Source organism: Dipodomys merriami, unplaced genomic scaffold (assembly GCF_024711535.1).
Source record: "Dipodomys merriami isolate MVZ:Mamm:240054 unplaced genomic scaffold, mDipMer1.0.p SCAF_19, whole genome shotgun sequence".
In the NCBI taxonomy this organism is placed as follows: domain Eukaryota; kingdom Metazoa; phylum Chordata; class Mammalia; order Rodentia; family Heteromyidae; genus Dipodomys; species Dipodomys merriami.
Window position 1 is genome coordinate 26,014,428 of NW_027203270.1, and position 16,319 is coordinate 26,030,746.

At 40.8% G+C, this 16,319-nt stretch overlaps 1 protein-coding gene across 8 annotated transcripts in view; it reads right to left on the reverse strand.

Annotated features, from left to right (window-relative positions):
- Positions 1-16,319, reverse strand: part of Atp6v0a1 (ATPase H+ transporting V0 subunit a1) — a 69,943-nt gene that overhangs the window by 47,359 nt on the left and 6,265 nt on the right. For all 8 annotated transcript variants that reach the window (XM_070027999.1, XM_070028004.1, XM_070028003.1 and 5 more), the window contains 3 exons: positions 4,567-4,645; positions 2,541-2,638; positions 1,176-1,304 (listed from right to left, as the gene is read on the reverse strand). In XM_070027999.1, the coding sequence (XP_069884100.1) occupies positions 1,176-1,304; positions 2,541-2,638; positions 4,567-4,645 (306 nt within the window). The remainder of the gene's footprint in view (positions 1-1,175; positions 1,305-2,540; positions 2,639-4,566; positions 4,646-16,319) is intronic.

Consider the following 16,319-nt stretch of genomic DNA (forward strand, 5'->3'; position numbering starts at 1 on the left):
TTAAAAATAAAGCTAAAGGGTAGTAATCAATGCTCACTAGAATAGGCCCTCTATATTTAAAAGCTCTGCCGGGCGCTGGTGGATCATGCCTGTAATCCTAGCTACTCAGGAGGCTGAGATCTGAGGATCACGGTTCAAAGCCAGCCCAGGCAAGAAAGTCCATGAGACTCTTATCTCCAATAAACCACCAGAAAACAGGAAGAGGCGCTGTAGCTCAAGTGGTAGAGCGCTCGCCTTGAGCTGAAGAGCTGAGGGACAGCGCCCAGGCCCAGAGTTCAAGCCCCACGGCTGACCAAAAAAAAAAAAAATTAAAAGCTCTGCAATGTATTTTTGTTATGCAAAGAAAATAAACTACACACTATAGTAGTAATTAGAACAATCTCTGAAATGTCTAATGCTACTAATCATGACTAAGACATCAGTCAAAAAAAGTTACCAGTATTTTAGTCCATGAGAAAAATTGCTTTCAGATTGAAAGATAATATTTCTTTCCAGGTTTAACTGGAAGAAAGCAGCCTTTTGTAAACCTCTTAAGTCCTTTTAAGGGGACCACTTAAGTAAACTGCCATTTATCAACTTATTTACCTATTTAACCCAGGAACTTGTTAACATTTTTCCCTATAAAATGATGAAGTTACGTTTAGGGAAAATCCAAATATGCTTGCCAGTATTTCCATACAACATATTGAGAAACTTTTGGAAAAAAATCAGTAACAGGTGTTTTCTAAAAGTATTGAAAATGTGCCCAAAGCTTTAAAAGTGAACACAAAGATAAAATGCAAATATAATAAAGGGTTTGTTGGTTAAATATTTGTTATTATTTTGCATATAGCCAGATGTTACTTTCTTACACTTTAACCTTAAGAATATACTTACCTTATAATATTAAGCTGTATTTAATATAAAAATTTTAACTACATTTATGCAATGACTTTAGGGTTCCTTTCTTTCCCCATCTTAAGATGAAAATTTGCAGATGTGAAAATATACAGAACCATGGCTGGCTATGTACTGCATGAGAATGGAACACAATCTGACATTTCTTCAAATAAAAGGTGCAAAAATGGTATTGCTTCCAAACTAGCAAATTAAAATAATTATTGGAATCAAATCATGGCCCATGTGTGCAGGTATATTATCAGCTGCTCAAGAACTATAAGAAACAATAGTCTGACCTCATCAAAAAACTGCTGAGTTTTGCGAAGTATAAATTTTAATTCAGTCAGTTCCAGGAAGTTTCTCTTCAGAGCTTCCTGGTTTGTATTGATTTCTTTCAGTTCATTTTCAATCTTCTCAAAATTGGCCTAGAGGGGGGAAAAAAAGTTAAATCAAGCTAAGCTCAATATGCTTACTCTGAATTCAATGAATTTATCCTGTCAAAAGATATACCTACCCAGAAAATACTTCTGATTTTGCTGGACCAAGTTTGTTTATGTAATTTTTCTGCTTAACATAATCATTGTCTATAGAATTTATGGTACACTCTGTAAATTTCTTTGTTTTTTGTTTAAATCTAGAGGTTGCTGAACTGAGGGACTGGGTGCTATTCCTGAGCTTCCCTCCCCCCCCCCCCCCCCCCATCGCATCAATGCTGGTATTCTACCACTTGAGCCAACTACACTTCCAGCTTTTTGGTACTTAATTAGAGATAAGAGTCTCATGGACTTTGCTGCCCCAGCTTGCTTCAACCCCTGATCCTGAGATCACAGCCTCTGGAGTAACTAGGATTACAAGCATAAGCCTCTGGTACTCATTCTTTTTTTTTTTGGTCATGGGCTTGAATTCTGGGCCTGAGCGCAGTCCCTTAGCTCTTCAGCTCAAGGCGAGTGCTCTACCACTTGAGCCACAGTGCCACTTCCAGTTTTCTGGTGGTTTATTAGAGATAGGAATCTCATAAACTTTTCCTGCCCAGGCTGGCTTTGAACCACGATCATCAGATCTCAGCCTCTTGAGTAGCTAGGATTACAGGCATGAGCCATGTGCCCAGCTGCCATTCTTTTTTTTTTGTTTTTGTTTTTTGTTTGCCAGTCCCAAGGCTTGAAGAATTCAGGGCCTGGGCACTTCCCTGAGCTTCTTTTGCTCAAGGCTAACACTCTACCACTTGGGCCACAGCCCCATTGCTGGCTTTTTCTTTTTATGTGGTACTAAGAAATTGAACGCAGGGCTTCATGCATGCTAGGCCAGCATTCTACCACTAAGCCACATTCTCAGCCCCTCTGGTGCCCATTTCAAGAGGACAAATATTATCAAAAAGTCCAGGGGCTATTCATTTACTCTATGATTAATAGACAACTAGATAATTTGACATTAATCCAATAAAGGTTCAATAAATCAGTAAACATTTATTTAGTAGCATATGAGATATGAGATACTGAGATATTGAGATACTGTCTGAAACATAAAAAAGGGAATTTACTTATAGTCAATCCACTATGTTCATAAGGTTGGCAAGAATTACTCTACTCACTACCTACTCAGAAAGTAATTTCCATACTTAATCAGAAAAAAAAAACATATTTTGTTTTCTCAGAATTATTTACCTCTAAATCAATCATGTCCCGAGGGAAGGGTACCTCTGGGTTTTCACCAGTGTCCATAATGGGAATGTTAGCTTTCCTTATCTCTTTTTCAACAAATCCTAAAATGATAAGAGTCAAAACAGTCACATCTAACTATACAAGCCTAGAACTGCAACTATTAGAGGAAAAATAGTAAGATTTAAAACCTGGCTACAAAGTATTTCAGCCTAAGAAAGACATTTCATATTTCCACCATATCCTTTTTTTTTTTTTTAATGTTGGTCATGGTGCCTGAACTCTGGGCTTGGGCGGGCACTGTCCCTCAGCTCTTCAGCTCAAGGCTAGTGCTTTACCACTTGAGCCACAGTGCCACTTCCGGCTTTTTCTGCTTATGTGATGCTAAGGAATCGAACCCAGGGCCTCATGCATACAAGGCAAGCACTTTACCACTGACCACCTTCCCAGCCCTACCATATCCTTTCTTATACCCCACACTCTCTAAAGCTATTCTAAAGAGGATAGTAAACCCAGAACCCACATCTTCCTTCCTTCCCTCTTTACTCCCTTCAATATAAATATAAATGCTCAATATAAATGCTCCCCAAAATATGTTCCCCAAGTATGACAGTTCAGTTTGTAAATATTATTATGGCCAAACACAGTTAAAAAATATATATAATATAAATGAACATGACACCATACAGTAGTAAAACAACTCTTGGCCAAAAGGATGTATTACATTTGAAAACAATCAGGTTTTTTGTTCGGTTTGGGGGGGTTGTTTTTAGTTTGGTTTTGTGGTGCTAGGGTAGAATTCAGGACCTTACTGCATGCTAGGCAAGCACTCTACCAAGCTCTCAGGTAAGTTTTAAGTGTAAAAGTTTAAATAAGCAAACACATTTAAAAAATATTGCAAAAGGATCAAAATACCAAAAGAGAAAAGTGTTTCAGAGCCACCTATCATCCAACTCTAAGAGGCTTGGTACAGTGGTAAGATAGTAGGTTTGGATAAAAACAGAAAAACATGGTTTGAAATACTAATTTTTTTAAACTTTTTTTTAATTGTGAAAATACTGTACACAGGGGTTACAATTACTTGGGCAAGATGAAATACTAATTTTATTATGACTACCTATGTTCCTGGACAAGTTACTAAAACTCTCTGATCTTTAGGCACTTTGGTCATTAAATGGTTAGCACTCATCTTGAAGGAAACTTAAAGAGAATGAATGAAATAAGGCATTTACTCATTCATTAGCCTACGTTAAAAGGTGGCTCTGCTGACATCTGAAATTGACAGTCCTCTGCTTTCTTCTCTCAGCATTCTATAATGTAGTTTTGCTATTAAATCTCATGAAAAAAATAACTGCAGGGCTGGGAAGGTGACTCAGTGGTAGAGTGCTTGCTTTGCATGCATGAGGCCCTGGGTTCAATTCCTCAGTATCACATAGACAGAAAAAGCCAGCAGTGGCACTGTGGCTCAAGTGGTAGAGTGCTAGCCTTGAGCTCAAGAGCTGAGGGACAGTGCCCAGGCCCAGAGTTCAGGCCCCACGACCGGACCCGACCCCCCCACAAAAAAAAAAAAAAGAAAAAAATAACGGCAGTACTTTCCACCTGCCCTGTTGTTTGAACAAGGTTTCTAGCCTAAACCCCACAAAATCTATTTGTATATATTGATCATCTTAATGTCTCTTTTTCTCTCCTGTAATATTTCCTTCCTTTATTAAAAGTACTAATGTCTAGCAGGGTGCTGGTGGCTCATGGCTGTAATCCTAGCTACAGAGGAGGCTGAGATCTGAGAATCATGGTTCCAAGCCAGACCTAAGCAGAAAAGTCCGTGAGACTCTTATCCCTAATTAACCACCAGAAAACTGGACCTGGCACTGTGGTTTAAGGGGTACAGCACTTGCCTTAAGATGAAGAGCTCAGGGACAGCACCCAGACCCAGAGTTCAAGCCCCACGACTGACCAAAAAAATAAAAAAAGTATTAATGTCTCTAATCTACATAAATTATAGTGACATCATACAAGACCAAAATGTACATACGAAGTTTTCGATCCATTTCTTCACATCTTCTAACTTCATTCACAAATTTCCGTTGGAAAACATTCACATCTGGATTTAACTGAAAAATAAAAACCCATTTAAAAACTTCAAATAAATGCATCCATTTCCTATAACAAGCAACATCCTTCAAAGTGAAAACCTAATTTTGTGTCAAGGTATACTGAAACTAATTAAAATCATCTAATGATCTATGTAAATTTTTTTGCAACCAGTCACACAAGCTAAGCCAAAACCTTCCTTCCTTGCAGCTACAACACATTCCTGGAATGGAAGCAGATCAGGCAAAGCAGCGAGCTCCCTTCCCAACATCTAAAATTAGGGGAATAGGTATAGAATTCTGGTTTCCTTCTCTTTTTCTTCTCAAGTAGAGAAGACAGAAAGCATCCTTTTTTTGTTTTGTTTTTTTCCCCTTGTGTCTTCACTCCCTGTGATAGGCTAGTTTTATTCATTTACACACCATATGTAATTTTCAAAGCAATGTGATAGATATTCTGGGATACACATGCAAAAATAAAAAGTTCCTGGCTGGGTGCCAATGCCTCACACCAGTAATCCTAGCTACTCAGGAGGCTGAGATCTGAGGATCACAATTCAAAGCCAGCCCCATCAGGGAAAAGTCCGTAAGAGTCTTATCTCGGGGAAAAAAAAAAAAACCACTAGAAAACTGGAAGTGGTGCTGTGGCTTAATTGGTAGAACGCTCGCCTTGAGCTGAAGAGCTGAGGGATAGTGCCCAAACCCAGAGTTCAAGCCCCACAACAACAACAACAACAACAACAACAACAAATCCTACATATTAATAGGACATCTAATAGGTAAAGAAGAATAAAAGCAACCAATAATCATACAACAAATTCCATAAATATCATACAAAATACAGAAGTATAATTATTCAAAAGATATGCAATATCACATGTATACTAGACACTGTAGTAGGCTTAGGGTAAATGCAAAGAATTTGCAAATGCAAAGCTTTGTTCTGACTTTGAAACTTTGAACAATAAATTTGATCATATATATATGATATAAATCATATATATGCACACACATAAATATGTATTCAAATATGTCACTTTTTTGTATTTGTATTATTTTATGGAATTTATCACATACTGCCATGTTAGTGGTATATACTATATATATATATATGCACAAAATGAAATATGTATATATGTATATTATATACTACATATAAGTTATATTAAAATCCAATATATAAATTTATGTGTGTTATACAAATAACTTTGTGCTCACAAATATATCCTTGTATGCAATGCAAATGTATCACTGTATTTAATTGTTCATTCTTCAAGCAATTCATTCATTCATTCATTTTGTAACATGGTCTCATTATGCTGTCTAGACTAATCCTAAACTCCTGGGCTCAAGGGATCCTCTTGTCTCAGTCTCTTGAGTAATTGGGACTACAAGTGTTGACACCATACCCTGCTTAAAGGACTTAATAGTATTAATATTAGACAGACGGAATCTAAGGCAAAAAAATTATTAGTGGTTAGTAATTATTAGCTTCATGGAACAGACAGATACAAACCAATAATTACATTTTATTGTGATACTATTAAAAAATAAGTACAAGCCAAGTACCAGTGAGTCACACCTGTAATTCTAGCTACTCAGGAGGCTGAGATCTGAAGATCAAGATTCAAAGCTAGCCTGGGCAGGAAGGTCCATGAAAACTCTTTATCTCCATTAACCACCGAAAACAAAAAACAAAAAAACAAAACTAGAAGTAGAGGTGTGGCTCAAATGGTAAAGTGCTAGCCTGGAGCACAAAAGCTGATAGAAAGCATCCAGGCTATGAGTTCAAGTCCCAGGTACACACACACACACACACACACACACACACACACACACACACACACACACACACACACACACACACACACACACACACACACACACACACACACACACACACACACACACACACACACACACACACACACCTGGAAATCTGCCAAGACATTGGTGACTAATGTATATACTGGCACGCGCACACACACACACACACACACACACACATTAAGATCTGGAAATCTGCCAAGACATTGGTGACTAATGTATATAAATCTCAGCTACTTCAGAGGCTAAAATCTGAGGATCAAGAAGATTCAGAGTCAGCCTGTACAGAGAAATCCTTGAGACCTTTTTTTTTTTTTGCCAGTCCTGGGGCTTAAACTCAGGACCCGCTTCTGTCCCTGAGCTTCTTTTGTTTTTTTTTGTTTGTTTGTTTGTTTTTTTGCTTATGTGGTGCTGAGGAATCAAACCCAGAGCCTCATGCATGCAAGGCAAGCGCTCTACCACTGAGCCACCTTCCCAGCCCGTCCCTGAGCTTCTTTTGCTCAAGGCTAGCGCTCTACCATTGAGCCATGGCTCCACTTCTGGCTTTTTCTGATTACATGGAACTGAAAAATCGAACCCAGGGCTTCATGCATGTTAGGTGAGCACTCTACCATTAAGCCATGTTCCTAGGCCCACCCTGGGACTTTTATCACCAACTAATCAGCAAAAAGCCAGAAGTAAAAGAAGGTTCAAGCAGTAGAACTCCATCCTTGAGTGAAAAAGCCAAACCAATGGGTCATAATGTAATCCTAGCTACTAAGGCTGAGCTCTAGAGGACTGAAGTTTGAAGCTAGTCTGGGCAGAAACAAGTTTGAAATTCCATCTCTAAATAATGAACAAAAGCTGAGCTAGAGGCATGGCTCAAGTGGTCAAGCACTAGCAATGCGCAAAAAGCTGAGTAAGCTTAAGGCCCCTTAGTTCATATTCCCCTAGTACTAGGAGAAAAAAGAGAGAGAAAGAGGTAAATATTGGTGGAAATATGGAGGGAGAGGAACTCTTATATACTTACTGTTAGTAGGAACATATAGTATTAGTACAACCATTATGAAAAAAATGGTGGTTCCAAAAAAACTAAATAGCCCTTTGAACAACTACTTAAAGATAACAAAAATGTGATTTGAAAAAATAGAACTGAGGGGCTGGGAAGGTGGATCAGTGGTAGAGTGCATGCCTTGCATGCATGAGGCCCTGAGTTCGATTCTTCAGCACCACATAAACAAAAAAAGCCAGAAGTGGTAATGGTGGCTCAAGTGGGAGACCAGTAGCCTTGACCTGAAGAGCTGAGGAACAGTACTCAGGCCCAGAATTCAGGCCCCAGGACCGACCCAAAAAAAAGAAAAAATAGCACTGAGAATGCAGATCAGTGATAGTGTACTTTGCCTTGCCTATACAAGCCCTGGGTTTGATCCAAATGCCACCGAAAAAAAAAGCAGAAAACCACAACCAGGGGCTGGGAAGGTAGCTCAGTGATAGAGTGCTTGCCTTGCATGCATGAGGCCTGGGTTTGATTCCTTAGCACCACATAAGCAGAAAAAGCCGGAAATGACACTATGGCTCAAGTGGTAGGTCACTAGCTTTGAGCTGAAGAGCTAAGGGACAGGGCTCAGGACTAGAGTTCAGGCCCCATGACCAAAAAAAAAAAAAAAAACCAAAAAACCCACAACCACCACTACCAGGATATGACCCAGCAATCCTACAGTCTCACTTTTGGGTATCCTATGCAAAGAAGTGAAATCTATGCAAAGTTAAGTGAAACTATGGGGAAGAGAAATCACTTCTGTGTTCACGGTATTATTCATCAAAGCCAAGTATCTATCAACAGATGAAGAAAGTGTGGGACATTATATTAAGTAAAATAAACCTCACAGAGAAAAGAAAAATACCTCATGATCTCACATGTAGAATCTTTAAAAGATAAACTCGTAGAAATAGAGTAGAATGATGGTTACCAGAGGGGAGTAGGGGGAAGTGAGGGGATAGAGAAGTTGTTGGTCAAAGATTATATAAAGTTTCAGATAGATAGGAGAGGTTAAGAAGGACAGGAGGAGTTGCTGGCCAAAGGGTAGAAAGTCTGACAGGAGGTAGTTTTGCGATCTATCACACAAAAGAGGTAACTATAGTCAAAGACAATGCACTGTACATTTCAAAATAAGTTTCTTACTACAAAAATGATAAGAGATATCCACATTAATTACACACATACATATATAAAGTCACTGTATTCCACAAATGTATATAATTAAGGAGTTAAGTGTTGGTGGCTACTGCCTGTAATATTAGTTACTTAGGAGGCTGAGATCTGAGGATGACAGAAGCCAGCCCAGACCGACAAATTTGAGAAACTCTTATCTCCAATCAGCAAAAAGCCACAAGTGAAGCTGCGGTTTAAGTATTAGAGTGCAAGCCTTTAGTAAAAAAGCTAAGGGACAGCACCTGAAAACTCTTACTCAAAACATGAAAAAATTGGGGCTGGGAAGGCGGTTCGGTGGTAGAGTGAACTTGCCTTGCATGCATGAGGCCCTGGGTTCGATTCCTCAGCACCACATAAGCAGAAAAACCTGGAAGTGGTGCTGTGACTCAAGTGGTAAAGCAGTAGCCTTGAGCTGAAGAGATCAGGAAAAAAGAAGCCAATCATAAAAATATACATTAGGAGCTGGGAATGTGCCTTAGTGCCTTAGTGGTACAGTGCTTGCCTAGCATGCATGAAGCGCTGGGTTCTATTCCTTAGTACCACATAAACAGAAAGAGCTGGAAGTGGCACTGTGGCTCAAGTGGTAGAGGGCTAGCCTTCAACAAAAAGCCGCTCAGGGACAGTGCCCAGGTCCTGAGTTCAAGCTCTATGACTGGCAAAAACAAAACACAAAAACATATCATTTCATTTATACAATTTATATATATAGAATGGGTAAAGAAGGTTCATTACTCTGATTTCCAGAGTGAAGTGGGGTATAGTGTGGTGATGGAGGGAATGGGGAGACTGCTAATAAGTTCAAGGTTTCAGAAAGTTCTAAACCTGTGGTAATGGTTATGTCTGGAAATACATCACGAACTATTGAAGTGCACATTATACATGGGTGAATATGATGGAACATTAACCATATGTATTTCAGTATAGCTTTTAAAAAAAAATTAAGAAGCCAGGTGCTGGTGGCTCCTGCCTGTAATCCTAGCTGTTCAGGAGGCTGAGATCTGAGGATTGTTGTTGCAAGCCAGCCAGGGCAGAAAAGTCCTTGTGAAACTTTTTTTTTTTTTTTTTTTTTTTTTTTGCCAGACCTGGGCACTGTCTCTGCGCTTCTTTTGCTCAAGGCTAATTGGAGATAAGTGTCTCAGACTACCTGTCCAGACTGGCTTCAAACTATGATCCTCAGATCTCAGCCTCCTGAGTAGCTAGGATTACCAATATGACCAACCAGTGCCTAACTTCAGAAAAAAATATTTTTTTGGCCAGTCTTAGGGGCTTGAACTCAGGCTTGGACACTGTCCCTGAGCTTCTTTTGCTCAAGGCAACTACTCTGCCACTTGAGCCACAGCAGGGCTTCTACCACTAAGCCACATTCCCAGCCCCATGAGACACCTACCCCCAACCCTACCCACCAGTGAGACTCTTATCTCCAATTAAGCACTCAAAGAACAAAAGTAGCATTGTGGCTCAAGTGGTAGAGCGCTAGCCTTGCAGAAAGGCTCAGGGACAGAGTCCAGGCTCTGAGTTCAAGTTCCAGGCCTAGCACAAAGAAAGAAAAAATAAAAAGAATCATATAGAAGAAATAAGCAAGCTGGGTGTCAGTGGCTCACACCTGTGATCCTAGCTACTCAAGAGTCTGAGATCTGAGGATCATGGTTCAAAGCCAGCCTGGGCAGGAAACTCCATGAGACTCTTATCTCCAATAAACCACACAAAAAACCGGAAGTGGCGTTGTGGCTCAAGTGTTAGAGTGCTAGCCTTGAGCTGATGAGCTGAGGGACAGCATTCAGGCCCAGAGTTTGAGCCCCATGACCGACAAAAAAAAAAAAAAAATGCAGAAAATGTAATAGAATTTAGCAATCTCATTCTAAATTTTAAAATGAACATGAATCCAAGCACTGGTGGCTCTTGCCTGTAATCCTAGCTACTCAGGAGGCTGAGATCTGAGGATCACAGTTTGAAGCCAGCTTGGGCAGGAAAGTCTGTGAGACTTTTTTTTGGTCAGTTGTAGGGCTTGAACTTAGGGCCTGGGTGGTCCTGAGCTTTTTTCCCACAAGGCTAGCAAGCTACCACTTTGAGCCACAGTTTCACTTCTAACTTTTTCAGAGTAGTTTATTGGAGATAAGTCTCACAGACAGACTTTCCTGCCCAGGCTGGCTTTGAACTGCGATTTTCAGATCTCAGCCTCCTGAGCAGCGAGGATTACAGGCAAGAGCCACCAGTGCCCAGCTCTGTGAGACTCATATATCCAATTAACCACCAGAGAACCAGAAGTAGCCCTGTGGTTCAAAATGGTAGAAAGCTAGCCCTGAGCGACAAAGCACAGGGACAGCACCCAGGCCCTGAGTTCAAGCCCCAAAAGCAACAAAAAAAGAATAAAAATGAATATGAAAGAACACAGAGTAGTTAGAATAGGCAAGATAATTCCAATAAAGTAGAATATTTACCCTATAAAATATCAAATCTTAGAAATGACAATTACTATAAGGACAGAGATAAATAAGCCAATTAACCAGAAAAGAACTTAGAAACAGATCCAAATTGTATGTGAAAATTTGATACTTTACATATGAGATCACAAATCATAAAATAAGAACACATAATCAAAAAGTTGCTCTGAGCAGGAGCTGGTGATTCACCCCTATAATCCTAGCTACTTGGAAAGTTGAGATTAGGAGGATCAAGGTATGAGGCCAGCTCAGGCATACACTCAAGACCCTTTCTCAACAATAGCTGGGATCAATCCTAGCTATGTGGGAGCTGAGTACTGCAAATCCAGGCTTGGACAAAACATACAAGAGACCATCTCAGCCGGGCGCTGGTGGCTCACGCCTGTAATCCTAGCTACTCAGGAGGCTGAGATCTGAGGATCTCGGTTCAAAGCCAGCCCGGGCAGGAAAGACCGTGAGACTCCTATCTCCAATAAACCACCAGAAAACTGGAAGTGGCGCTATAGCTCAAGTGGTAGAGCGCTCGCCTTGAGCTGAAGAGCTGAGGGACAGCGCCCAGGCCCAGAGTTCAAGCCCCACGACCGACAAAAAAAAAAAAAAAAAGAGACCATCTCAACAGAAGCTGGGCATGGTGGTACACACATGTAATCTGACATATGATGGGAAGCAAAAAAATAAGAGGATTTGTAGTTCAAGTACATGTCCAGGCAGGAAGTAAGACCTTATCAAAAATAACCAGTGCAAGGGCTGGGAAGGTGGCTCAGTGGTAGAGTGCTTGCCTAGCATGCATTAGGCCCTGGGTTCGATTCCTCAGCACCACATAAATGGAAAAAGCCAGAAGTAGTGTTGTGGCTCAAGTGGCAGAGTGCTAGCCTTGAGCTCAAGAGCTCAGGGACAGCGCCCAGGCCTAGAGTTCAAGCCCTATGACCAACAAAAAAAAAAAAAACAGTACAAAAAAGGGACTGGAGGCATGACTCAGTAGTAGAACACCTGCCTAGAAAGCATAAGGCCCTGAGTTCAAGTCCCAGTAGTGCAAAAAAAAAAAAAGTTGTAAGACAATTGGATATTCATAGGGGGTGGAGAACTAGACTCCCTACTACATATGTGTGTAAGATATAGATATATAACAATAATAAAACCTAAGGAGATCAAAATCTAAAGATCAAAATCCTTTTAATTTTGCAAGAAAAATGTACATAATGTTAGAATATGTCAGGTTCTTTGTTTTGCTTTATTTTGTTTTTTTTTTTTTTTTTTGAGAGAGGGTCCTCTATAAAGTCCAGGCTAGCCTTGAGCTTGAGCTTCCTACCTCAGCCTCCAAAGTGCTTTTCTAGACAAACAAAACAGGGCTAGGAGCCAGGTGCTAATGGCTCACATCCATAATCCTAGCTACTCAGGAGGCTGAAATCTGAGGATCATGGTTCAAAGCCAGCTTGAGTAAGAAAGTCTGTTAGACTCTTATCTCTAATAAACTACTAAGGAAAAGTGGAAGTGACACTGTGGCTCAAGTGGTAGAGTACTAGCCCTGAGAAAAAGAACCTTAGGTACAGTACCCAGAGCCGGAGTTCAGGTCCCAGGACTAGCACAAAAAAAAAAAAAAGCGGGGGGGGAGGAGACTAGGGATGTGGATCAAGTGTTATAGCATCTGTCTAGTGAGCACAAGGTTCAATCTCCAGTACTAAAAACAAAAGAAGGAATATGAAAAGAAAGGAGAGGAGGAAAAGGAAGAAAAGGAGAAGGAGGAAGAGAAGGAGGAGGAGAATAACAATGATGATGATGATGGAGGTATATAGCTCAGGAATAGAGTGCTTGTCTAACAGGCCCTGGGTTCAATCACTAGAACTGAAAAACAAAACTTGCACATTTCAGTGTTGTTAGTTATCCCTGACTAGATCAGCCCTAAGTTCATTTTTCCTTTTTAAAAATGAATTGTAGGGGCTGGGAAGGTGGCTCAGTGGTAGAGCGCTTGCCTTGCATGCCTGAGGCCCTGGGTTCGATTCCCCAGCACCACATAAGCAAAAAGAAAAAAGCTGGAAGTGGCGCTGTGGCTCAAGTGGTAGAGCGCTAGCCTTGAGCTGAAGAGCTAAGGGACAGCGCCCAGGCCCAGAGTTCAGGCCCCACGACCGGACCCAAAAAAAAAAAAAAAAAAAAAATGAATTGTAGCTGTGAAGGTGGTTCAGTGGTAGAGTGCTTGCCTGGCAAGCATGATGCCCTGGGTTCGATTCCACAGCACCACATAAGCAGAAAAAAACAGAAGTGGCACTGTGGCTCCAGTGGTAAAGTGCTAGCTTAAGCTGAAGAGCTGAGGGACAGTGCCTAAGACCAGAGTTCAGGCCCCACAACTGGCAAAAAAAAAAAAAAAAAAGAATTGTTATTATTATTTGCAGAGGAATAATCAGAAAATTATTTTTTTGTAAGTACCACTGTAATCACTGAGATTTCAAAACAAAGGATATAAAAACTATTAGGTAGAAAGGTTTGGGAGAAAAGGATATTGATACAACTCTCAAAAGTATCACCCCACATTATTTATTAATCACAAGGATAAAATGCCTTAACAGTGGAGAAATCTAGCAAACAATACCTTAGTCAGGTGATCAAATTTATTTCTACCAATAAAAGAATAAATTATATCCTATACCTTCTAATACAATACATTTAGACATACTATCATTTATGTAGTATTCTTTTTTTTTTTTTTTTTTTTGGTTGGTCGTGGGGCTTGAACTCTGGGCCTGGGCGCTGTCCCTCAGCTCTTCAGCTCAAGGCGAGCGCTCTACCACTTGAGCTACAAGGGCCACTTCCGGTTTTCTGGTGGTTTATTGGAGATAGGAGTCTCACAGTCTTTCCTGCCCGGGCTGGCTTTGAACCGTGATCCTCAGATCTCAGCCTCCTAAGTAGCTAGGATTACAGGCATGAGCCACCAGCACCCGACTTATGTAATATTCTTGACAAAACTGTTGAACTTAAAACAAATCATGAGGAAATAATGAGCCAACTTCAAACTGAGAGACTTGCAAAATTGACTGGACAATCCCAAAATATTTTTTAAAAAAAACAAGCTAGCCGGGCGCTGATGGCTCACGCCTGTAATCCTAGCTACTCAGGAGGCTGAGATCTGAGGATCGCGGTTCAAAGCCAGCCCGGGCAGGAGAGACCATGAGACTCCTATCTCCAATAAACCACCAGAAAACCAGAAGTGGCGCTGTAGCTCAAGTGGTAGAGCGCTCGCCTTGAGCTGAAGAGCTGAGGGACAACGCCCAGGCCCAGAGTTCAATTCCCACGACCGACAAAAAAAAAAAAAAAAAAACAAGCTATACTTTTTATTGAGCAGGAAAAATCAAGCTATACTTTTTTTTTTTGGGTCCGGTCGTGGGGCCTGAACTCTGGGCCTGGGCGCTGTCGCTCAGCTCTTCAGCTCAAAGCTAGCGCTCCACCACTTGAGCCACAGCACCACTTCCAGCTTTTTTTCTTTTTGTTTATGTGGTGCTGAGGAATCGATCCCAGGGCCTCAGGAATGCAAGGCAAGCGCTCTACCACTGAGCCAACTTTCCAGCCCTCAAGCTATACTTTTTATTGAGCAGGAAAAGATAAGTTGGATTTCCCCCTTGGCTATTCCTCATCACCATCACCTCAATGGTCTTAATATCACCATGTATTACTTACTTCCTGCTTATTCTAATGACACAGGTCAGAGAGATTTATTTTCCTGCTATGGGACTAGAATTTGAACTCAAGACCTCAAGCTTCCTTGGTTTACTAGTTTATTTAGTGCTTTACAGTTTGTGCCTGGATTTTTGCTGGCTATTTTGAAAGTAGAGTCTTGAGGACTAAATTTTTGAGCAGGATGGCCTCAAGCCAAGATCCTCTGGATCTCAGCCTCCTGAGTACTTTAGAATTGTAGGTATAAGCCACGGGTGAGAGGCCTAGGGTTTTATCCCCAGCATACAAAAGAAAAAGGAAAAAAATGAAAAAAAAACTCTTCTTAATGTAATTTTTGTTTGTTTTGGTATAAAAATATGTTTTTCGGGGCTGGGAAGGTGGCTCAGTGGTAGAGTGCTTGCCTTGCATGCATGAAGCCCTGGGTTCAATTCCTCAGCACCACATAAGCAAAAAAAAAAAAAAAAAGCCGGAAGTAGTGCTGTAGCTCAAGTGGTAGAGAGCTAGCCTTGAGTTGAAGAGCTGAGGGACAGTGCCCAGGGCCCCACGACTGGACCAAAAAAAAAAAAAAAAAAAGTTTTTCAGAAAAATAGTATAAGCCGAGCGCCGGTAGCTCACACCTGTAATCCTAGCTACTCAGGAGGCTGAGATCTGAGGATCAAGGCTCAAAGCCAGCCTGGGCAGGAAAGTCCATGAGACTCTTATCTCCAATTAACCACCAGAAAACCAGAAGCGGCACTGTGGCTCAAGTGGTAGGGTGCTCACCTTGAGCTGAAGAGCTCAGGGGCAGTGCCCAGGCCCAGAGTTCAAGCCCCACAACAGTCAAAAAAAAAAGAAAAAAGAAAAAAGGCTGGTAGGGGGAAAACAAAGGAATGCGTAACATTGCTCAACAGGAAATGTACTCATTACCTTACTCATGTAACTGTAACCCCTCTGTATAGTATCTTTATAATAAAAAAATATATATTAAAAAAAAAAGAAAAACAGTATTAATGAATTAGGAACTGATGGTTCACAGCTATAATCCCAGCTACTCAGGAGATTAAGGTTAGAAGATCAAGAGTCAAAGCTAGCCCAGTGGAGAAAGTCCATGAGCTTCTTATCTCCAATTAACCAACAAAAAGACAGAAGTGGAGCTATGGCTTAAGTGGTAGAACACCAGCCTTGAGCAACAAAGGTCAGGGACAGCGTCCAGGCTGAGTTCAAAACCCAGGACCAGCACACACACACAAAAAAGTAATAGCCGGGCGCCGGTGGCTCACACCTGTAATCCTAGCCTAGCCACTCAGGAGGCTGAGATCTGAGGATCGTGGTTCAAAGCCAGCCCGGGCAGGAAAGTCCCTAAGATTCTGATCTCCAATAAACCACTAGAAAACAGGAAATGGCACTATGGCTCAAGCAGTAGAGCGCTTGCCTGGAGCTGAAGAGCCCAAGGACAGTGCCCAGGCCCAGAGTTCAAGCCCCACGACAGACCAAAAATTTAAAAAAGTAATATAGATGACAACAGGTAGTAGGTTTATTATTATTTTAAATGATTTAACAAACATTGCTAAAATTTAAATTTTAATATAATAAATAT